Source organism: Platichthys flesus, chromosome 8 (genome assembly GCF_949316205.1).
Source record: "Platichthys flesus chromosome 8, fPlaFle2.1, whole genome shotgun sequence".
Classification (NCBI taxonomy): Eukaryota; Metazoa; Chordata; class Actinopteri; order Pleuronectiformes; family Pleuronectidae; genus Platichthys; species Platichthys flesus.
In genome coordinates, this window is record NC_084952.1 from 18527205 (window position 1) to 18551986 (window position 24782).

A 24782-nucleotide genomic window follows, 5' to 3' on the forward strand; every position below is an offset into this window, starting at 1 on the left:
TGTGTGTTTGTGTGTGTGTGGGGGGGAGAGGGTTTTATCTGATTTGAAAAGAGATTTTTCAAGATGCCATATCTCTAGCATGCCAAAGTTATCAACCATGCAAAAGGGATATCTTTCTGAGCGTTCATGGCTGTACTGTTTAACTGGCTGTGTGCATACTGTACTGTACATCCACAAGTTATGGTGTATGCCCACCATTCATATTTATTAAATTGATAATAAGTCGAAATGAAAATGTAACTAATAATAATGTTAAAAGTTATTTCTTGAAATAGCTCATATAATAGGCAACGTGAAATATTAGGCTAAATATATAATTTTTTTTGTATTTTTATGAAATTGTCTAAATGTAATGAATAAGTTAGTTTTTCAGTACGACTCTGATATTTTTGAACTCCTTAAATGGAGACTTTTAAGGGGCTGTAAGGGGAAACGCTGCTGACTGGATTTGAAAACGCTTTAGGCAGGACAGACACTTACGTTCATGTGATTTAGTCTTCTCAGTCACAACATATCCTGTCCTGATTGTAACGCTCCTGTCACATAACCCTTTCCCTGAAGAAAACCAACATCTTGAACCTCAACTCTCAGTGGATGCAGAGTAGACGATCCGCTTCCTGTTTACAATGTCTCATGACCAGTGTACTTATAAAGGTCATGTGATTTGCATTTTCCGGCATGTTAGTGTCGAGGGAGAATATTGCTGATACAGAGCTATAACATAAGATATTTTTTTGATTCGAAAGCACTGTTATCAAATGAAAATACTGCTATGTTAGTGTGAACAAATAACCATAGTGTTGACTGAATGGTCAAGACAGTCGTCCTCCTGGATAAATGGTTAAAATGGTCATCTTCTGGTACTCCAAGGGGGCGTGGTGTAGTCTGAGCCTCCAGCTGCTGGATTTTCATGAAGGCACTCTCGATACTCTCACGTCACCCTGGAGGTTTCTCCTTTCCTGCCTCTTCGCTTTTCCTCTACAGGCAGCTTTTTACTGTTAGCGCCACATTAGTGTTTCTCTTTTATTCTATACTATTGTTCTCCCAAATACATTAATTATTCATCCATATTCAGCTTTCAAAGCTTTTCACTCCACATTCTTCCCATCAAAGTGCCTATCAGCCGAACAGGGCTTCAAAACAAGGTGCTCTCCGATGGCAGAAAATATGGGATGTACTAACTGTAAAACCATTGTCTACTCTTTCCTTTCAAGAGTTTGAGGCAAGAGTAAAGCAAATGGGGGAGGAAGTCTTCCACAGTATTATCGGAGCGCTCAGGCGATCGATTCGTAGAAATGGTCAGGATAAACCAGATCACTTTCTCTTTTCTCTGATCATCACTTTGTTATTTTGCACGGAGGGAACAAGTGAGGCTGTGGAGCGGGATTACTTCTGCTGTTGTGGTTATTGTTTTTCAATTCATTTACACTGTTTAGATGTATTCGGTGCTGTAAGCATCTAATCGAGTAAGAGACAGGTGAAGTGCTTTGTAATCACTTATATTGGACATGCATTGCTTGCGGTCGCTTCAAAGGCTTAACAGATATGATATAGTGCGCGGAGCAGCGGCACACTTTGGAACTGGCTGAACAACTCTCTTAGGACCCAGTTTAAATTATGTATGTGCAGTTCAGTCCAGAGGTCTGTAAACAGTTATGCACTTAATGGACTAGATGACTGACAGCACCCTTGCCTCAGTGTGTTTTTTTTTTCTGGGTTGGGAGAAGGTTCAGGCTACTGCTATCAGGCAGTGTCGTATTCACACTATGGTCCTAATTGGCTTAATATCAGAATACTGGTGTCAATGTGTATGTAGTCAGAGTACATGCAAACGTCATGCATGTGGTAGAAAGTTTTCTCTTGACACTCTTATCTCCTGTGCAAGATATTTCTCGCTGGATAGCTCGTGGAAAAAGAAAAGAAGAAGTAAGCTGTCTTTGAATTAACTGTGAGAAGCCTTTGAGCCAGCTGACGCTCACATTACAGAGTGACTGCTTGGATCTCCTTTTTGATACAATATAGAATGTGCAAAAATTCTAAATCACTCTCACATATCTTTTTGCTTTCGCTGCGTTTGAGTTCAAGGTTCTCTGAAATTAATGAGCTGCAGACTATGAACAGAGGCAAGTCAAGGCGTCTCCGTGCTACATGTGCACGGTGTTGGCACAACAGCAGCACATACACAGCTCACAGTCAGTATGAGGCTGAATGAAGTCAGTTCTCATCAGGCTTACCTCTGGATTCAACCGCCGGCCTTTGACGTTGCATATGCAGCACAGTTTGAGTGTCTTGTTTGTCCGAGTCCATTGTGAAAATCCTGTGACACCAGTTACCATGTTAAGGCAGTGATTTAATATATGCATGTTTTTTTTAGGTTGTCCCCGATCTGTTCCATTTTTGGGAACACGATATCTCTCAAACAAGTGGAAATTCCTTCAAATTTGGAATGAAAACATTCAGTTGAACTCATCAAGGATCAAAGGTCAACATCACTGTGAACTCACATGTATTTTTGACCTATGGTCAAGGTCAAGGTGAATTTACAAATCCTTATTTTGGTAACAATTTATCTTTAGGAGGCGGCAAGAGGATCCTTTAAAATTTTGCACAGATTATATAATTGGATTTGTGTGGTCAGTGGTCAAGGTCAGAGGACCCTTTAGGGAATTTTTTTTCAAATATGAATCAGTTTCACTTGGACTCAACGATAAACTAATTCGATTTCAGTGGTCAAAGGCTAAAGGTGCTTAAGGTCAGTGTGACCTTATATGAGTCTGGAATTTTTGTTTACGTAGACTGAAAGTGCATTGGCCGAAGGAAACATACAACTGTAGAGCTGTGAATTTTGTTTAGAAACTTGACTGGTTGTTTGTTCTTTTGTTTCACATCCTGTCCGGCTGGATCTGCTCTGTGCAGCATTCCATGACCTCTGTCAACTTAATTTAACCTTGATGTACACAACTATCCGGTTGAGGCAATCTACTGTTCTGCACATATAAAGAGTAATATAGGAAAGGTGTAGCACATTAGAAGGGGCACTAGTTGTCTCTTGAACAGATCAGGTGTAACTTTTTACCACTGGTGCACAGTTTTTCCATGTAGTTTTAATATAGGATGTTGAAGGTATGTAGGCAAAGCAAGGCAAATTTATTTCTAGAGCACATTTCAACAATGAGACAATGTAAAGTGCTTAACTTCAGATATAAAATGCATCAGGACAAATTGTATGGCAACATAGAATATAAAAAAAAGGATAAGAAGAGTTCTATATCTTCACTGCATGGGATTATTAAGTGTAAGTAGTGACATATAAGGGAAATCTCAGTCACTGGTTAATACTCTAGATTCATGAGCTTATTAAATTTCCTTTCCCTAACAAACTCACTGAAGAATGCTAAGAATGCAATTATCACTTAGAACTATTATTCAGCTGAAGTGGCCGTGGCCATCGGTACTATTTAAATTAGAAGACATTAATCATGTTGTTCCAGCACAGGCACAAGTATACTCCTGGAGTTTCTCAAACTAATGCTTTTCACTGGGATGACCTGATTGCAGCTAAATGCCTTGACTTCAGCTAATGGTGTTGTCAAGTCGTGAAAACTGAATAATATTAGAATTTCCTAAAATAGGGCAATCTCACTGTGAAAATAAGTTTTGAATGCAGTGACATAAGTTTTTGTCAATGTAAAAGGAAAACTCTGCCTGTACCTTATCATGGTATAAATAAAATGCTTAACAACATTTAAACTTAATATCCTTATCCACCTTCTCCCACTAGCACCAGCCCTGCTCATAAGTACTACCTGGCCATGGACCCAATGGGGGAGGTTCTGTACGTGTCTGACACCAGCAGTCGCAGAGTGTACCGGGTCAGGAACCTCGGGCAGCCGAAAGACCCGTCACGCAACATGGAGGTGGTGGCCGGGACAGGGGAGCAGTGTCTACCTTTTGACCAGAGCCACTGCGGAGAGGGCAGGAAGGCCACCGAGGCCGCGCTCAATAATCCTCGAGGTAGGAAAAACACAGACGCTGCATCTGATCAACTCTTTTTTATCTCAGCCAGTACAGTTACAGCACACCACACATTGACATGTCTTTCCTCTGTGATGGTTGGTTGGTTCACACCCGGTTTGCTGTGCTAAGCTCGGCCCTCTCACTCTCTCCGGGAGTGTAGAAACAGCTGTTTGTTGTTGCCCCCCACTTTCATCATTTCATTTATTGACTGTCCATTGAAGTGTGTGTGTGTTTGAGCGGGTATATGCTTTTGTTGTAGCTGTTGCAACGGGATGTTTCATTTTGGTCGCCTTTTAAATGTGCCATATCCGTTTTCCCTGTGGCTTTGACCATCTTTGATGTAACTGTTTCTCCTTCCAATGTTTGTATCAGTAACTCGTAATTAATCCCATTTGTGAATTGCTGTGTGCTGCGAACGTGGATGAACAAATTACCAATCATCCAAGAATCGAGTAGCATTGGGTAGATTTTGATCAGCAGTGGTGAAAACCACTCCCATGAACCCATACTGCTTCAAATCCTTATCAAACTAACCCTTTTGCTATTGATTTCATTTGTCCTTATCAAAAGCAATAGTTGGTTAGTCAGTATTGAAATTGTCTTGGGGGTCTACCATCATGGTGTCATGAAAAACTCATTGGGATGACCCTGAAACCACCTCTGAGACACTGGGCTCTCTCCTTTCATTGCAGTGTTTATAAAATGCTAATCTGTGTGGGAGGGTGGTATGATTTATTTCATATAACAGGGTTTTGCTCACATTTCACACATTCTATCATCCATCATTCCAGGTTAGACAAAATGTATAATAATAGTTAACATACAATTGATATCAGAATACATGAATCTCTCCTGTGACTTGTCCTCTCTGTGGGAGGTTACTGTTTTCATATTCAGAAACCTGCTCAGAAATATTCATTCACTCCAGACATTTTGAATTATGTGTGGATTATTAATTTTTGCATAATGCAAATACATAGTGAAGTATTTTGTCTGACAAAAGACAATCATGGCAGAAACCCATTATGAATCATGATTTAATGTATTTTTTTTTCTTTTTTTCCTCATGTTTATTCTGGGTAATATTGATGCTATGACTGTTTGCATTAGAAGAGTCATTTAAAGCTTTATTTCTCATAATTCATGCAATCATATTTCGCTCCATCACATTCACACCATCAGCCGATTAGAACAGGTAAGGATATATTTATTGACCTTACATCACCATTTTTTTAATATAAAATAATTAATTCAACCAGCAAGAATAACATTTTATTTATTTAATTACATTTGTTGGTAGAAATTACTTTAGAATTTTAGATTAGATTAGATTCAACTTTATTGTCATTGCACGGTACAAGTACTTATACAACGAAATGCAGTTTAGCATCTAACCAAAAGTGCAAAAAAAGCCAGTGCAAGTATTGTGCATATTTAAAGTGGAATGTAAATAAATACGATATGTACAGTAAGAAATATATATGGAATAGTACAGTATTTACAATATTAACAAGGTATTGTATGATATAAGAATTGCCTAACTTCCTTCACATGATTTACCTTAAATCATAACTAGTTGGTACAAACTGTTGATTTTATTTATAACAAGAAAATTGCCTGCCCTGTCTGCCAAACTCGAGCTCTCACACAGCAGATATTTTGCCATGTCACCGCAGGAAAAGCACAAATATGGCTAATGAAACCAGTAATTATGGCTATAGTCCATTCAGGTGCTTCAGTGTCAGGACGCTGGTGTTGTGCAGTTTGGCTCACTGTCAAAATGTCTGCTGAGGAAAATAACAGGTCTGTTGTGTCAGCTTTGTAGTCGACAACTCACCTCATGTAGAGCTCCGTAAATGGAACAATCTATTCTGGGTTGCACTAACTCATCCACAAAGACTAAATTACAAGAATTGTAAGGGAATACATCACAGGTGAATTTCCTTTGAGTTTGTTTTCTTTCTTTGATTATTAACAGCTACACACATACATCCCTTACACAGTGCCACAACAATTTACTTAAACATAATACACACACACATGTGATTAGACCTTTGAGCTCATTCCATGTTCATGTTACCCTTATTGCCAGTTTTATACACATGCAGTGGTGTATCTAGGATTTTTCTAAATCGGGGTTCATAAAGGGGCCACACTTTACACAGAGGGGCAAATATGATATGTCCAACATCCATGACCCGTTCCTTATTTAGTAAGGTGCACATTTAAGTATTCTGCTAGCACTGTAGCTTTGAGCAAAGCCACAAATAATTGAATATATTTTGGAAACTGGTCATTGTTTAAGCAAAGAAAATAAGAAAACAGAAAAGAATGAATTATTGTTAGTGAATTTAGACTTCAGATTTCAGCAGGATCAAGTGCACCCCTGGCCCCGCCCCTAGATAAGCCCCTGCACATATACAGTATAACATACACATATTTTAAACAGGCTTCCCTTTAACACAAATCAAATGCCCCTGCAGCAACATCAGTGTGCTAGTACAAACTAACCAGCACACTTTTCCATCCAGAGGGAGGCTGGTACAGTAATTGCAAAAAAAACTGGCAAGTGGGGTAAAGCTGTTCCGTGAGTACAAGATAAGATGGTCATGGCAAGAAAAGTTATTTGATCTTTTTTCTTTTAAATGACAATAATAGCCTAACTAACACGGTAAGCATGGCTTCCCCTGGCTTATGGGAGAAAATGGCACTCGTGGGCGCTAAACTCAACCAAAACAGGCCTGTCATATTAAGCTTTTCTAATACACACAAGGCTGAAGATTCAGCCCCGATTCCCTGCTAGCTTTAGCCCAGTTCAAGCTTGAATGTGAGTTAATGCACATATATATCAGACATTAAGCCCGGAGTCTCGATTAGAACTGGTTAATCGTTCTACCCTCTCTTATTAGCTGACAGGAGTGGATTACAGCAGTATGTCTTCTCTGCTGTTGTACTACATTTCTATTTCCTTTCTTCTGCCCGGCCTGCTTGCTGGAACTACACATAGTGGAAGTCGGGCTGTCGGGTGAGACAGCCCCCCCTGTCGACCGCTTCCCTTTACTGCAATATTTATTTTGTCCTTTTTGCCAACAACATTGCTTTTTTTCTAATACAGTCAGTAATGCAAAAGGTTTGCATGTTGTCCATTTTTAAATCCATCCCATAGAAGCAGAAACACAAATAGTGCAAAACTAAAATGACATAGAAAGTGAATAAATGACACAAAACTCAAACACACTACGATATTGACAAACCAGTAATTAATAGCAGTATATATATGACACATATATACATATATTGTTTTATTTAAAACATTTAAACCCTAAACTATATCAAGTCGTAGTCACAGTTGTCCACACAATATAGATTACATTTTGATTTGGTTTGAGTTATGGTAGAGCACAAAGTTTTAGTGTTTTGATATATGTCAGAAAAGGTTGCTCTGCCATTTAAAATGTTTTTGTAGAGCCACCCACAAATAGTTAAATAAATGTTTTTATTAAAGATTTAGCTCTGACTTTAACTTCTGCCTTTCATGTTTCCTTACAGCATAAATAATGTAGTATACCATAGACTGAAATAATATATCTGCTGTGGAGGAAAGACTTAAAATCTTAACTCAAGTAAAGATTCTCATTATAAGTTACTCAAGTAAAGGTCAGAATTAGCATTAAAGGAAAAAAAAAAACTGAAGTTAAAATTGAAAGAATTCTGCCTACATTTGTGCTTCATAGAATAAATATGCCTTTAAAAAGTAAGAGTAGAGTTTCTAAATGTGCAAGGTTGCATGCACCAGCTGAGCACTGCAGGAACCTAGTTTTCTATTTTTGTCTGACTGATTATAAAGCCAGTCCTCATTCACAAATGATCTCATTCAAGTAGGCTACAGATATTTGTACCTTTAGGGCAAAGTATGATTTGCCTAATGACTTTTGACTTTGTATTTTTATTACAAATTTAGTTGAGGTTTCATAAGTAATATGAGCATACGTGATATAGAGTATACCCGCCATAAAGATGAAGATGCTCTGTAAAAATGTTGATTTTACTTTCTAGTTTTCTCAGTAGCTGCATGCTTCTCAGAAAAATTTTACTTGAAATTTAGGCTTTGGGACTGACCCATAAATAACTCAGTATAGTCAGCACTGAAAGGTTGGACAGGACTGCCATCAGGAATGCATTTCAGATTGCCATGACAGACAGTCACGTAACAGAGCAACAGACAGTAACTGAGCTAAGGATGGTCTTTTTAACCTGATGAATGCACTTTAACCTTATCCATCCTTGAGTAGGCATTTTCTAATGTCACATATTAATACATTGTTTTTTTAATCGTATTTTTATGCCCCTAGGGGACGAATACCGTATTTGAATTGAATTGAATTGAATTGAGGACTTTGAGTGGAGGGCCATCAGGAAAGAGGTCACATCGGGGAGTGGTCTAATTAAATGTCTTATATGTGCATTCAATTAAGTAGTTAATATTTTATTTTGCCTATGAGCTCACTATATAGTACTCTACATATAAGTAACTATATAGTGAAGTAGGGTTAAGTGAGTAAGTGGGTGACTTTGGAAACAGCCTTGGTCCCTCTAGTGAAAGCTGGTGTTTATTGAGTTTTGTCTATTGTACATATCTCCAGAAGTGTAGTTGACACCACCTGTTGAGACAAAGTCAAACAGTTTACTTGGCATTGGTGTTGAGAGAGAATTTTTAATTCAATTTAATTGTTTGAAATGCCAACTGACCTTTAAACATGAACTTGCACATACTCATCACAAGTGATGGAAGGAACACAAGAAATAGAGAAACGCTCTTTTTGTATGGTTATTTACATTTTTTATGTGGGCTTTGTAACAAGGTTTATGGTTATATTCCATCTTAAATATATAAACATATTTCATTTGTTTTGTATTTTCATAACCTCCATCGCTGACGATGATGGCCGTGAATATAAACGAGAGAGAAGGACAAGAGGACTCACTGAGAGCAATGTCAGGGAGGAGGGAAGAACATTATCTATCATTCATCAACGTCATCATGGTGTCCATAGAGTGGCTAATGGGTTCGGTTGTAATATCAGGACTTCACATGAAGACATAAATCTGGATTTGTTTGTGGATGGGTCTCCTCCCTCTTATAATGTACCTACCTTTCCAACATCTGGATGAAAACCTTCAAAAACCTCATACTGCAGTTGTCTGTGCTTTGATCAAGGACAGTAAATTCATCATGGATGCAATGAAGCTCGTGTCCTGATTTTGAAAGAATAGAGTTAAATGTTGTGTCTTGCTGAGGTTGAAATGGTAGATTATTATTCCCATCTTTGTTTTCACCTCCCAGCATCTGTGGAATCAGGGCACTTCATGGCTAATATCATGTGTATTCTGGGAAAACTCTGACTTGCGGGGGGGGGGGGGGGGCTCCTTTTGTACCAAAAAAACAACAACATGCTGCTGGGAAGAGGAAATAATCTGTTTCCTGCCCTCGCCAATCACACCCACACACCGGGCCACCTCCTCGTCCCTAGGTCGCTCAGGAGATCTATCCGCGGCGCTGTCACTCAGGCTACACCCACAGTCTGACGCGGCCTCTCCTGTCACTCACACTCTGCTCGCTCGTGCAGCGCAGTCCGACGTCGGAGCCAGTCGGTCTATATGGAGCACAATAAACAAATGCAGTGCAGAAGTGTCTCCACTCCAAAAAAATGTCCCTGGCTCTAAACAGGAGATGGATTGAAATGCGACAGCAGATCTGTGATTCTTATTTCTCCTTTAACTTCCAAAGTGCACACAGATGGAAAAGATGAGAGGGAAAGAAGATTGGAGCTGATCCCTGTTTCGCTTTGACGGACGATCTTAAGGCTGTTATTCCCTTATCTCCGAGAACGTGCTGTATCTCTGCAGCAATAGAATATTCTGTCCCATGACTCCTTGTCTCTCTCAGTCAGGTATTTAGACTGTTTGACTCACTGCACTTGAAACTCTTCTTCTGTGACCATTGTGCTCCAACTTACCAGCTCTCACGGGGTCTCTGGAGATTAATGCCCGGACTCCCCTGGTTCTCTGTCATCCATCTGCCACAGCCCACACTCTGCCTCCTCCTCCTCGTCCTCCTCCTCTTGCACCATCTTACCAATGGTAATGAGTGGTAGACTTCGCAGAGAAATATCACTTCCTTTCTTGTTTGAAGCTGTGGCTCTGTGATTCTGCGGCATCGATCTTGTCTTGTGTCCTCTGGTGAGCTCTGCGCACCAAATTAGAGCTTTCCGTCATTTTCTCCACTCCCTCCATCTCCGTCTCTATCCCTCCCCCTGTCTCCCTGATAAATCATTCCTGCGCCCTCTTGTTGACATAGCTGCAGCGGGCCTGCTGTGACACATAATATTGTTACAACACAGCAAACAGTTGTTAAATGGTAATCTATAATTTTCATTTAGGCCAACAATGTTGAAGCATTATCAAGCACGCAGCCATTGCCCAATTTTAGAGTCTCGGCATAGCGTAAACTTGCAGGGATTATCTTGTGTCCTTCAAACACTGACTTCACACAAGATCTAGGGCATTGTTTAGAGCTGGCTCCACTCGTGCTTCTGCAGTCAATTAGCATGGTAAATAAACGGCCTTGCTCCATTTAGGATGGATCCGATGTCTGACATGAAAGCAGCACCAGTCCCACATGACCCAGCAGCCTTGGCTCTCATCTCTGGATGTCATCTGTTCACAACATGAACATTTGGTGAACAATAGTTGTGCGAATGTCAAAACAAAATCTGTGTGCCCTTCATTTGTCGGTTCGGACAGAGGAGTTCAGAGTGAGTCCAGTGAAGGAGAGTTTAGTTCTTGGTGTTTGCCATGCGCAGGTCTTATCGTTTTTTTGTTGTCTAGTCCCAGACAGCAAAGCTGACATCCTCAGAGAGAGGTGTGTGTGTGCATGTGTGTGTAAGTGCAGTGTCGGTCTCTCAATCTGACCCACAGGGGGCAGACTAATGCCCTTATCAGAAGCTGACACACTGCCACCACATTTCTGTCTCTTGCCCCATTGGCCTCTTTCTCGCTCCTCTTCTCTTTTCTCCTCCTCTGCTTTTTCCCCCCTGTCCCTTTCTCCATCTCTCTCTTCCTCTCTTCCCCTCACTGACAGACACAACACATTTGTCCCCATCTCACTCAAGCCCCGGAGCTGCGGCACGCCATCAGAGCCGAGATAGCGGGGCCAGGGTGACGAATGGAGCAGTGGGGTTTAAAAGTGGTCGCGGCTATTAGCATGTTGAACAGCCAGGGAGTTTTGAAAAGCGGAGACACAGCCAGGGGTAAATATGCTTCACATGGCACATCGCTGCTCAGCCGCAAAACTCAGGCCAGGATCGGCAGGTTTCATGTTATACAGTGTCTGTCCTGACTGGTGGTTGACGTATAAGCAGCTTAGGAATATATCTTTGGTCTCATTTACAGAAATGGCTGGAAACAAGGCAATGTGCGCGGGAGCATTTCCCTGTTTGTTCCATCAGGGTGGATCAAACATTTGATGTTGTCAACCAGCCCATATTCAAACCATTAACTCAGAAAATCCCCCGTCCCCCGTCCCCCCCGTCCCCAGAGGAGTCCTATATGAGCTGTATAGTGTCCTTTAAAAGCACATCTCTAATCGCTGCAGCCCGTGTTTAACTTTCCCCTAATCTGCCAAACTCTTCCCAAACTGTATTTTCTGGCAGCAGGAGTAAAGTTATAAGATCTCTAAAGGCTGTGTTGCCTCAATGCCAATTGCTTTGTGTTCTAACTTTGGGGATGAAGTGTCCATTGTTATTCTACCTCTACCTCCCATAGCATTTAGGGCAGAGTGATTGTTGCATCCAACAAAATAGAGAAAGAGAGAGGGAGAGGGGGAGAGGATTAAATTGATAGAGACAAAGAGGGAGCTCGGGACAGAGAGAGAGCGGGAGAGCAGCAAAATAATATGAAATTAATAGAGAAAAATGGGGAATGGAAGGAAAGAGAGAAGAGGAGAGTGAATGAAATGGATAAAGAGAGAGAGAGAGAGGGAGAGAGAGAGAGAGAGAGCGAGACAACTCTGTGTTTTGCGACTAAATCCTGCAGCGTGCATCAGTCCCACACCTCATCTGCATATTAAACTGGCCCTGTGGCTGCCTTCCCTCTCAGAGGGTCAACCTGCATTGTTTCTGTTGGTTTAAACAGAGCGCTGCTTTGCAAAACAAGGGCATCAGATAAGTCACACAGTGTTTTTATCTCGAAGGCTCAGTTCATGTGTGAGCGCGTGCATTTCGTACCGCCGCTATTTCAACAGCCTGTTCCTGCGTTTCATTTCACACTGACCGGGCTTTTGTCTTTGCCCCTGGACATTCCTGCATTAATGATACATACATGAATTAATCACGCAGCAAGGCAAACAGCAGCATACACCACAATAATGCAAAACAGAGAGAAGCCGTTGGGTCATGGGATTTCCACCACGGCTTCTTCTGTCGCCGCAGCATCCATGACAATTAGAAGATCGGCAGTGGCTTGTGCAGCAGCCGTGCACCAGTGAGCAGCCACAATCTGAGGTTCTGCCAGAGACTCTTTTCCCCCAAAACGAATGCTAATAATAATACAGTTGCCAGCGGCAAATCCGGAGGGCTGAGCAAAAGCGCATCAAGCAAAGCACACAGGTAATTCTGGGACTTGTCCGGCCAGGGAGCAATTTTGATATGATTGGACAAAGAACTGCAGAGACACGGCCAATGTCCTGTTTGTATATTTACTGCTGACTTTGTGGCAGCCAAAATGTGAGTGCTCCTGACAGCTGCATGAATCTTAAAGCTGTTAACACACTATTACAAAAACACCTTTCAGCCTTTTGCACTGTATTGAATTGAGAAAAAACAGTGCTGGTAAATATTACAAGTAAATAACAATACGTGCTTATAGTTTAGAGTTCAGTGCTGATCTTTGATGTTTACCTGTGCTACAGTAACACCAGGAATCCTACTGTATTTAGGTTTCTGAATATTACTTTAGCTGCTTTCTGACATGCACTGAACTCAAAACATCCTCCTGAAATTATCCTGAGGGGCTGTTTGTGAGAGCACTGTCTGAGTAACATTTCTTGCCTGCCCATTTTAAAATGTCTTGGAAATTCCAGAGTGAGGCCAATTCGAGAATATATTTTACAAAATTTCAAGGATTTACACAATGAAGAAAACAATGTTGATTGTTGACAGACACTACCCATCCCCTAAATGTTTGGAATACTTTCTTCCTTCGTGAACTTCTCTGCCCCAACACTCTCCATCCCTAATTTGTTTGGGAAAAAAGGCCAGACTCAATTTCCCTGACCTTTTCTTGAGTTCATAAAAAAAAAGGTTTTTGATTAAAAACAAAATGGAAATATTACAATAACAGTGGTGGTAATAATATAGTTGTCTCATTTAAAAAATAAAAGTAAAATATTATTTGTATTGACATTTAGTACAAAATTTTCTGTTATAACTAATGTCAACTTCAGGGCTCAACAGTGTGGAGTTTGATATCTGTTGAGTAAAGCAACATGTTCACCATCCCAGAAGACAAAATACTCTGTCACCATATGTTCATGAACAGTTTACACAAGGGAGAGCGTGACATTAAAAGCAGCACATAATCCTAGGATGCAACAGACAACACTGGAATATAAACAAAATTAGTTTTCTAACCTCCAAAGTCTGTGCAGTCACATATAGGCTATACTTAAGTTTTTTTACTCCATTTTCAGTTGTTGTATAGTAGTTAAAAAAAAATAATATTCAGAGACGCAAAACCTGATTTCAATTCCATTCATTTTGATTGTAAACTGCTGCTGCCAACGATCAATGCTCAATTTAACCCATATTTTACAATATACCTGTTGTTTATGTTAAGTTATGACATTTATTAAACAATATAATGATTTGGTTTTAAGAATCAAAATCCATGTCAATTCTTTTTTTTTCATCTCCCAGCTCAGGCTTCTTTCTGGAGCTCTAGCAAGAACAGGACCGTCTCTTTGAGCCTCTCTTTAGATAGACTTCTTTCTGAGTGACGCAGCCTGCCACGGTAGATTGGTGATACTCACCGGTAAATGCAAATTTCAATGGTCAGTCAAGGTTGAAATGAGCTGAACAGATGGTCAAATTTGGACTAAAACGCTCTGGCTGGATTTGATGCGGAACCTTACACCAGAGCCTTGGGCCTGGTTGCGGTGCAAAACTCTAAATCATCTGACAGTGGTGGGGTGAAAGTCTGCAATGCCGTAGTGTCCAGGCCTAACACTGGCGGAGCCCACTGCTTCTGCCTCCAGCTCTCTCTTCGGCTGTGCAAGTGTGTCGGAGCCGGCCAAGATGGTGTGTGTGGCCGCAGTATCCAGAGATCATCAGGGAGATCAGGGAGGTGCAGTGATTGATTGGATAGTTTAGAACAGTGCAACTTATAAAGCAGGAAAGTTGAAAAGAGAAACAGGAAGGTGATCCAACGATTAGGTAGAAAACAGTCACGGATACATTCAATAAACAATAATAAATAAACATACAGACAAATACAGCCGATTTCAGATAAACCGAATAAGCTGTGGATGCGGCTGCGCTGTGCTGCGGGCGTAGCTTCGGGCAGTAACAGTTTCATTGTGACATCACAATGTCATGAAGTCCTGACAGCTGGTTTAAAGCACAGTTTCAGAATATGGACTCTGTGGATAGAGCACTTTGAAAACTTTCACAGTATTTATATAGCACCTGGGAGCTCATTATAAATAGAAACATAGAAGTCTCATTTCTACAGTATGGGGCCCTTATCTGCAAGACTTCATGTATTGAGGACCTCTTTAGCTGAAACAGCTGGTTGGGAAAGTGCAGCTACTCTCTCCACAGGAAACACTGTCGCTCCCTGCAATGTCAAACCTTAGCTTTTGGTGTGAAAGAAGTTTTTATGTGCTGTAACAAGTCCACACTACTTCTGTGTAATTGTTATCTCACAACATTTAGAGGGTGCTTGTACGGAAAAACAAAGACATCCAGTAGGTCATTTTAACATTTGAATGTTTTGACTGGTGAACGTTGTCTCGCTTATGATGAGACAGCTTCTTCCAGACAGAATGAGGACTTGGCTGTCAAACAACAAAATGTATTTGACTAAACTCAAACTATATTCACTGGTGCCTTTGTTAACCTGCAAGCCTACAGACACAGTGGGCTAATGTTTTCAATATATGATCAGAATTTTGAGGATTGGTGGAAATTCACCCAAAAGAGAAACCCTTAATTTCAAGTTATCTCTATGTTTTCTACTAGAAATTTATAGTAAAGATAAAATTTAAGCATAGCTTATAAAAGCATGGTGAAAACAGCAGGAGGTGAGACATTAAATCCTTGGTGATAAAATAAATAAATATTAAATTGGGTTAAATATATGAAATATATGTATTAAAAGAAAGTAAAAGCACTGGAAAAGACAGCAAATAAATAAAGGAAGGTGATGAAAAAAGGGACATTAACTGATTTATAAGAGCAAGATTAAGGAGACATAATTTTGAATTATAAAAGTATTGAGCATTAAGAGCTTTTGTAGAGTTATATGTTGCCTTTCAAACAGCTGCATTTTGGACCCTTTTGTTATCAGGTGGAGTTGCACTGGCAGTAAGCAAACCAAAGCATTTCTTGACAGTTACAAGACTCTAAATTAAATCCTGGTTTGAACTCGAGCTTGATGGCAGTGTGCGAGCGAGGGATCATTGAAGTTCATCTTTATGCATTGTTATGTGGCTGGAACTTTCTTTTTCTTTTTTATCGTTCACAATGTCAAAGTACTTCATGATGTGTCTTTGAGTACTTTGAATAACAGGGCTCCATCTCAGAAAGTAGTTTGTCGGCCTCCTAATCACCATGGGTCACAGGAGGACTCAGACTTACTGGGAGGAAACAGTCAGCCAACTGCCAAGATTTACTGAGGACCAAAGAAAATCAAGTCAATGAGCTTCGTCAGAAGCTCATTGACTCGTGTGAGTCCACGTGCCTTTCTCAATTCTAGTTTTTTGACTGACAGCCTCTGGGTCCCTATAGGCTTACTCTGCCTCTCCAAGTGAATTGATGCAGAGTTAGTTATGGGTGCCTTGTTAAAAGTATGTCAGGTTGACAACGTCAGTGTGATCATGGGAAATGTGACACGCGTGTCCCTTTAACTGGTCGCGATGGCCGCTGCTGGCAGCCGGCCTGTCAGCCTCCACTGGGAACCTGGCAAGGTGACAGGAGGAGTGGATCTTTACCACTGTGGAGGAATAAATTGCATTTATTTGAGGTGAATGACCAACACACACACACACACACACACACACACACACACACACAAATACAGATAGATGCATTTATCCCCGACAGGAGGAGCGGAGAGGGTTCTGATGAGGGGAGAGATAGTGAACTTGTGGCCGTGCAGGTCATTTCTATCTTGATTCTTTAAACACACTGACAGAAAGATGAATAAGAAGAGTGATGGCGGCAGGCACAGTTTGGCTTGGCAGTCCAATTCAGCCTGCCTGTGTGAGAGTGCACGGAGGGGCTATGGAGGATAGGAAATATACCACAGCCAGTAAACGTCTGCATCTGGGTACTATTATCACCTGCAGCTCTCCAGTCGGCCAATGGCCAGACCAAAGAAAGAACAGAGAAGCAACTCACACAACTCCTTTGAAAGAGGTGGAAGTAAAAGGGTTGCAATGCCAGGTATCTGTCTTAAAGACTGTACTGGAGATGCCTCAGGCTCTGTTGCTGTGATGTCCCTGTATGTGAGAAACTTTGTTCACACAGATTTATGATTCATGGTAGTTTAGTGCCTCTTTTCCTCTTTTTTTCATTCCTTAAACCGTTTGTTTCTCCCATCTGATCCCATGTCCTCTCTCTGCCACTGCACAGCCTCACTGGCTTGTTGTTGTGATGGTGTGTTTGGTGAAGAAGCCTCTATTGATAGACCTCCTTGTATTTGTTTGATGTTGTAAAGCGTGCGACATAATCTTCAGACGCCTTTGCACTGATCCAAACCCCTCAGCCTTTCATGGAGTTCGCTAGTCTAAAGCATTTCAATTGCTTTTATAATTGAGTTTGTCTGCTGCCTCCCTGATTGCTTTGGATCTCTCTTGTGCTATCAAACAAGGCAATTACTGCCATGTCGCATACTTTCACAAAAAATGTTTATTACACAAAGATTAGCATGTAACTTTAGCAAAATCACCTTGCACTAGCCCGCATGCTCGCAATGTCTCGCCTCACGTTGCATCTGTAGTCGGGTACCACCGGCTCAAAATAAAGGCAGCTATCAATAATTAATTAATGCGGGTTAATATGTTAACAAACTTATAGTGCTTGATAATTAGATGAGCCACAGTCGCTGATTCAGACTTAATTACCAAGCCACTGTCTGTTCTGTGGGGCTTTAATGAATAATTAAGAAGAAGCATGAATTATTTCTGATACCAAGGATCGACCAGAAATACCTGCTTGTCCTCGATTATGGTGCTATCTTGTATTGATTGATAAGAAGTGTTTGATTGGGGAGAAAAAGAGCTATTTGAAACAGCACTTGAAGGACGACTACAATGAGTGAGTTCGTAGGTGTGCCGTGTGTCATGGATCAGAGAGCAGTGTTTGATGCATAATGGAAAAATAAAAGCATGGAATTCAACACCTTCAAAAGCGCATGCAAAATACGAACACATGCAGACAGTGTTATTTCACAGTGCTGAGGTTTATTTCCCCCCCAAACCAGTGTGTGTGTGTGTGTGTGTGTGTGTGTGCATTTGTATGTGTGTGTGTGTGTCTGTGTGTGTGTGCGTACTTACGTGGGTGGGCGGGAGTGTGAATTTTCATCTGCATACACTGATTTATCCGCTCTATATTTGCATATGCACACAATGTGATTAACTGCCATGCCTTATCTGTTTCACCTAGCTACTCCCCTGCCTGCATGCACACACGCTCGCACACGTTGACATGCTCGCAAACGCACACATACTCACATGATCACAAACGGACAAGATTGTGTGTTCTCGAGGAGAAATTATGAGAGGAAGCAGTAAAACCCACACAGCCAGCTGAAGAAACTGAAATGGTGTGTTATTCGTTTTCACTTACAGTTGGACTGTCGCAGTTAGTCAACCCTCCCGGCTTTGCCCAGCTAATGTGGCCGACTTTATTTATAGCCAGACTTCCTCACAGGGGCCAGCCGTGCAGGTGAAACCTCCCATTTTTCTGCATTCACTTGTCGATCACACAGAGTTAATTTATAACTTTATACTTTATACCGTAGGCTATAATCAGCTACAGCCAGCATAATTTAGATGCTGTTATAATATGTCAGTCCACAGCGTTAACACCCACTGAGTCTGGGGATATGTTAAAGTAGATTGAATGACTTATTCCTTAGGCTGTTGGCACTTTAAGATGTGTGTGTGGGTGTGTGTGTCTTTGTGTGTGTCTGTGTGTGTGTGTGTGTGTGTGTGTGTGTGTGTGTGTGCGTGGGAGCACGCTCGCTCTGGCTGTGTGCATGTGAAAGATTGTGCGCATAGATGCAACGTTCATACATTCTCACACAAACATAATGCTTTCTACTTCATCCATACATCCTTTAAATAGTTTTCCTCTTGCTTATCATGTGGTTGTTTTGCACTGAGGTGGCTGCTCCACACGCTGACAGGCAATGATTCGTTTGTTTTCGATACAATATTACAATTCTTCTTGCATTCATCCATAGAGGAAGCGGTTTCAGCAGCTTTGCTGTCAACATTTGAAGGGTGAAAGTACTGTACTAGGGGGAACTTGAACAACACCAGGAAGCTGCACTCTTGAGGGCTCAGGTGTTAGCAGTCAGTATGTGCTACACATACGCATCACATCCTCATCCTACTGTATATCAACAGAGCTGTCTGCTAGTACTCCTGTCTACGATACAAAAATCCACAGCTTATCTTATAATTAGTTGGTGTCACTTCTTCTCATTTCTTACCTTACACCTTTCCTCAACTCTCTCGGAGGATCCCAAGTGGCTCCTTCTCTTCGAATAGCTGTAATCAACACTGATGCTCTTTTAGACACTTCTCGAAGACAATAATGAGATAACGTTGTGTTGCAATGCCACAGGGGGGCGTTATAACAGATATTCATTTGACAAGGACAGACAACAAAGAGGTTGTTTGATTTAGAGTAACTGGCCTGTAATGGTTAATTGCAGCAATTCTTCATCATGTCCCTTTGTCTGATCACCACCTCGCTCCTCTTTCCCACCCTGCTGTCTGTCTCCTTTTCTTTTCTCTTTGGCTGTGTTTTCACCTCTTTCTGAGCTGAATGTGAATAGCATCACTGTATCATCCTCTCCTTCACTCCTCTCTCCTCCCTCTGCTTTTCCAAGGTCAATGCAACTCAGTCAAATTCACTTTTCTTTTATGATAAAATCCGGTCCCAACTATAGCCAAACGTCCATCCCCCTCTAGAGTTGAGATTTATCTCAATTACTTCTCCACTGGTTGTGTCTGCCAGCTTCTAAACATGCCTATCGGAGTGCCAGTTCCATCCAGGGGGAAACGGTAAATCTTTTGATGTCTGTGAGTGTCCATTGGCTATATGGAGGAGCTGTAGCATGCGACTATTAATGCAGCACACAGCTTTACTCACAACAGCAGGAAATCCAGCCCCTGACAAGGAGAATGTGGGCTAATCTGCCGCCTTTGCAATAAACATGGCAAAATACTCTTAAACAACACATAAGCTGGCGTAAATCCTTTTGCTAATGGAAAGCAATAATAGCAGCCGTTACCCGTTATTGTGTGCCTGCGTGGGGATGAATAAGTCGGTCAAGTCCTGTATTTATTGTTGATAGTAGATTAGCAGCTATTGAGAAGCTGCTGGTGTGAGTATAAGACATGCAGATTCTGAGCATGCACACTGAGGGTGTCACAAAACCACAAACAAAAGGAAGAAAGAGAGAATAGAGGGAAAATTAGGATGGGAGTCAATGGAAGTGAGGCATAGGAGAAGAAAGACTAACATCCAGGGACAGAGAGGGAGAGAGAGATAGCAGAAATCAGTATTGAGAGAGAGAGAGCCCTGGCTGCCTCATTGTGTCCTTGTGCAGGATTTATGAGCTCTAAGATCAGGGACAGGTTTAGGGTGCTGGGAGGAGGAATGGATGGGAAAGTGAAAGGAGAGTAGGAAGGATCCGAGGATGGCGCGAGAGCAGAGGAGAATGTGCTGAATTTCAGACCCAAGTAGGTTCAGACCGCGCTGGTGGTTGAGACGTCCCTCCTGCATAATGCTAGGTGACAGGAGGAGAAATGGCAAGGCCGAGAAAGAATAAAGAATGGGCCGAACAGAGGGAGCCGGTGCCCAGACAATACCGAAGGGGTCAAAGGCCACTGATTTGATTTGCACTCGCAAGACATAGGGAGTCCAGCGAAAAAGAAAGCAAAGGACAAGGAGAAAAAAACAAGGGAGAGAGGAAAGTAAGAGAGAAGAGGATCAGGTTAGAGAGGTTGGAGAGCAAGGGGAAGTCGCTAGAGGAGAGGAAGGGTGTTAGTTGGTGGCATAGGTGTTGGTGGGCGGTGTAATCTGTCTGTGTCAGAGGGATGATGAAAGGGCCAGGAGGGAGTGCTCTGCAGTTCACCTTCTGGCCTCTGGAGGAAACACACTGACCCTGGCCCTCCCCCTGCCCACCTCTCCTCTCCACCTGCAAGATTTATGACTCCCAGGGTCGCCCCAGGGTTGCTCAGTTTGAGGACGTTTGCGAATGTGGTTGTGGTGTGTGGCGGCGCACCAGGTCTGCATGTTCGTCCACGCGGGCTACTGTGCACATGTTGAATTAAACCACCTGTAAAGAAAGCTATTGTATGTCAAGGAGGATGAGGCCCGTATTGCTTCCTGATGAAATAGCGCAGCAGGGATTTCTATCCCAGGCTTAGAGAGTGAGCGCAGACACATCCCCACATAATCCGGTGTGACAGAGTTTGAAAGGAGAACAACTGACAGAAGTAGAAAAATATCCAGGGAAATGGGGCAGGATGAGTGAATGGAGTGAGTAGATGGAGCCATATCTTGTCCATTTCTATTATGATGTGCTGGCACTTCAGCGTGCTCATATCTCTGAATCTTTTTCATAACTATATTTCTTTCTCTAATGTGGGTCTTGTCGGGAAGGATTAAAAATTCAGTCAACCAGCAGAAATTTAATGAACAACATTTATGGTTTCAGCTTCTCCACTGGTTTCCTATCTTTCATATTATGAATCTTTTTATTATGGACTGTTGTTTAAAATAAAAAAACCTCGATCAAAAAATTGAAGATTTGACCTTGGGGTCTAGGATATTGCAATATTCCTTTTTTGCCTAGGTAAATGTCTTTTTGCTCTCTTTCACCCTCAGCTTTCTAGTTGGGCTCACTCGCACCTAATTTACCTCTTTCTCAGCACAAAAGCTGTAATAAGCCCAACTGCACACGACCCTCTGAGAAACAATCGGCAGCCAAACAAAGTAAGTCACTAGTTAGTGGAGCATTTAACCTTTGAAACAGCCAGATATTTCCCTCAGGAGTCGGAGGAGAACAAAACAGAGTGAAAGTGAAAGCAAAGTGAATTTTGGGCTTTTCCACCATGCAATTGTGAGTCATGTCGTATTTGATGGTGTCTTTTGTTGCAGATTGTATTTTATTGCAGCCTTCAGGTCTTTGATTGATTGATGCTTGGTTGGATATAAGAAGGCTTTATCTCTATTAAGTCCCTCGAGGCATGCTTGAGATAAAGGGACATACAAAACCAGTTAGCTGTTTAATGCCTAGGCTGATCGGTGTGCAATTTAGTTTATGGTTTATCATTAAGTCGTGGCAAGTCATACATAAAGTTGCTGTGACGTAATGATAGACCATAAACAAAATGCATTTTAAATGGCGCCGTCGTGAGCCCACAGGCATCGGAGGTGGCAGGCAGGAATACTGAAATATGGCTTATTGTCACAGATGCTAAGAGGGAGCAATCAAGGTGGATTGCCAGCATGCAGTATGAGAGGTGAGGGCTGAGCCGTGGAATGTTATTGCTCAGGAGTTGAGTCGAAGGGCTTTTCTCTGTATGGAGATGAGGTGGGGATGAAGGTCGCTCCTCATCCATAACAGATGATTCATCGTCTGCCCTGACCTTTAATACCTTTACTCCCCGACTCTTCTGCTCACCGTCTGCAGCAGAGCCTCCACTGCAAGGAGAGTTCAAGTGTAATCCGTTCATAGCAGCAAAAAAAACCTTTGCTATGCATGTGTTCACTCGGCTGTGCAAATACAGATAGCAGTATATGCACATGCACATCCATGGAAGCACATTTATAATATACATTTACACACGCGTCAAATGTCAAAAGTTCACTGCGGCACCCGGCTCACATCTAATGTGACAAATAACTTCTTCCTCCAGTTGCATTGTTCTAATCCCTTTAGTGGGCTCTGGAATGGAAATATAATTACATTTCTGTGGTGCAGTGCCTTTGATAAGACAGCCGCTCGCTGAGCTGAATGTCTAACTGAGTTGGATGCCTCTCCCAAGCCCTCTCCTCTCTCCACTCTACTTCTCTCCCTACTCACTCCTCTCCACTTCACCTCCTCCTCTTCTCGCTCTCAGACTCTTTTTTTTTTAAATATTTTGTTCTCTTACCCCCCACTCCCACTCTCGGTCATCTCCAAAAGCTCATTCTGCCTCTCTCACTCTCACCCGGCCAGGCATTGCAGTGGATAAAAGAGGCGTTGTCTACTTCGTTGATGGCACCACCATTCAGAAGATTAATGAGAGGGGCTTGCTCTCCACTGTGATTGGCTCGAATGGACTGATGTCGACGCAGCCGCTAAGCTGTGATGCACGCATGGACATCAGCCAGGTAAGCTAATGCAGCTGACACTGCTGGGACATTATAGCCCCATTTTTGCACTGAAATAGTTTTATCTTCTACATTTAAGTGTTGTTAAAACTTCATTATTATTATTATTTATTTTTTTATTTAGTTATTTATATCAAGAAAGAAATAATAAAGAAGTGTAATAGAAAATACTACTGTTCCTGTAGTGCTTGTAAACACAACACAGGTCCAAGTTGACCTAATCATAATTTGTAATTTGATACATCTGCATCAGTGACCAGGCTAACATTAAAACATTGTTTGAAACAATGTTTTAATGTTAGCCTGTAGTTTCAGATGAGTCATTGAATGTGTGTGTGTTCTGAAACTTTCTGAAACTTTCTCTAAAAATCTATTGTTGGATACTGTGCCAGACTGTGTCTAGACAAAGTTCCTGTTTCAATGCTGTTTCTTAAAGGTTGAACCTCTGTTTTTTATATACCGTTATTGTGTTGATCAGATGATCTGCCTACTCCATGTGTGCAGGAGTTGTGTTTTTGAAAGTTCCTGCTACTGTTTTGCGGAACTCGGAGGGGCTTCTTAAGCTGCCAGTTCTGAGATGCTCTTTGCACTCTCATGCACACAGCCTTGCTCGGTGTTTGACTTGTGTCCGAAGCTTCGTAATAAAAGACAGACAAACTGTTTGTTTGATTCACTCTTTATTCCTGACGACGACATAAAATTGCCATCACAGAAGACAGGTCACAAATTAGGTATTTATTGTTGTGCTGCACTATAGATGTGTGAAATCTAAATCGCCTGGCCTCTTCTAAAGAAACCTTTGACTTTTTAAGGTGTTCCAGGAGGGGGAAGAGCACCTAAAAAGACCAAAGAGAGCCACTGCACAGATTTGATCAGCCAGTCTTCAGATCACACTGCTGACTTATATCAGCCCTATTAGAGCAGAGGATGAATTATAGATGAACCACCGGCTCTATAGAGGGATCTCTGCCCACACATCGGGATGGAAGCACCGGTGTATGCATGTGAATGTGAATATGTGTGTTCCGCTCAGGTGAATTCCCAGCGGTGCTCTTCTGCATCTTTAAAGGGACCCAGGTTACCTCATAGTTCCTCTCTTGTTGTTAGTTATTGGTCACCCAGGGGCAGCTGATCATGTCCAATCGCAATCAACCTCCATCTGTTTGTTCTTTGAGACCTCTGCAACAACAGCTACTAAAAAATCCCTGCAGGTTCGATGCTAAATTAATTAATACGTTTTTGTAGAGTTGAATCTGAAATCTTTCCTACTTCCCACTCGAATAAACTGAAATGAAACTGCTGCTACAGTCTCACAATTACGAATAAAACCGCTCCTGGACAGATATATGGAAACAGCATCTAACCTTCACCTTTGATGCTCTACTGATTGGAGCATATGCTCAATATCTTATGAACGATGATGCAATATGTATTCAGTTGTGTTTTCTCTCGCCCACACACTACTGTTAGCTGCCAACAATGTTATAGCCATTAATCCCATTGCTACAACAAACATTTGTAAGGACCCATTGTGCTGTTAAGTTCAGAGTCCAACCCATTTATTGGTTGGCCAATGACAATTGTTCAATATGAGCAGGGTTTATGTTTGCCAATGCACCAATATGGAAACTTTAAATTTACTGAATTAAAACTGCATAAAATATGTGTTTTTATGTGTACAATTCATGTAAAAAATATATATTTTCTTTATTCAAGTTCTATATATTTGACTGCACTTGTTTTCCTTTTTTACCATTTATTGTTTAGAGTTAGTTAAATTAGTAAATTATCAAGCCAAAATTACATGTCTGTCATAACAGTTTGATGACGACATCTTGGGAATCAATGCAGCCATGATTATTTCAATCA

The 24782-nt window shown here is 41.5% G+C and overlaps 1 protein-coding gene across 1 annotated transcript in view; it reads left to right on the forward strand.

Moving 5' to 3' along the window:
* Positions 1–24782, forward strand: part of tenm1 (teneurin transmembrane protein 1) — a 172042-nt gene that overhangs the window by 121899 nt on the left and 25361 nt on the right. Inside the window, exons 22-23 of the mRNA XM_062393798.1 lie at positions 3782–4014; positions 22759–22913. Coding sequence (XP_062249782.1) covers positions 3782–4014; positions 22759–22913 — 388 coding nt within the window. The remainder of the gene's footprint in view (positions 1–3781; positions 4015–22758; positions 22914–24782) is intronic.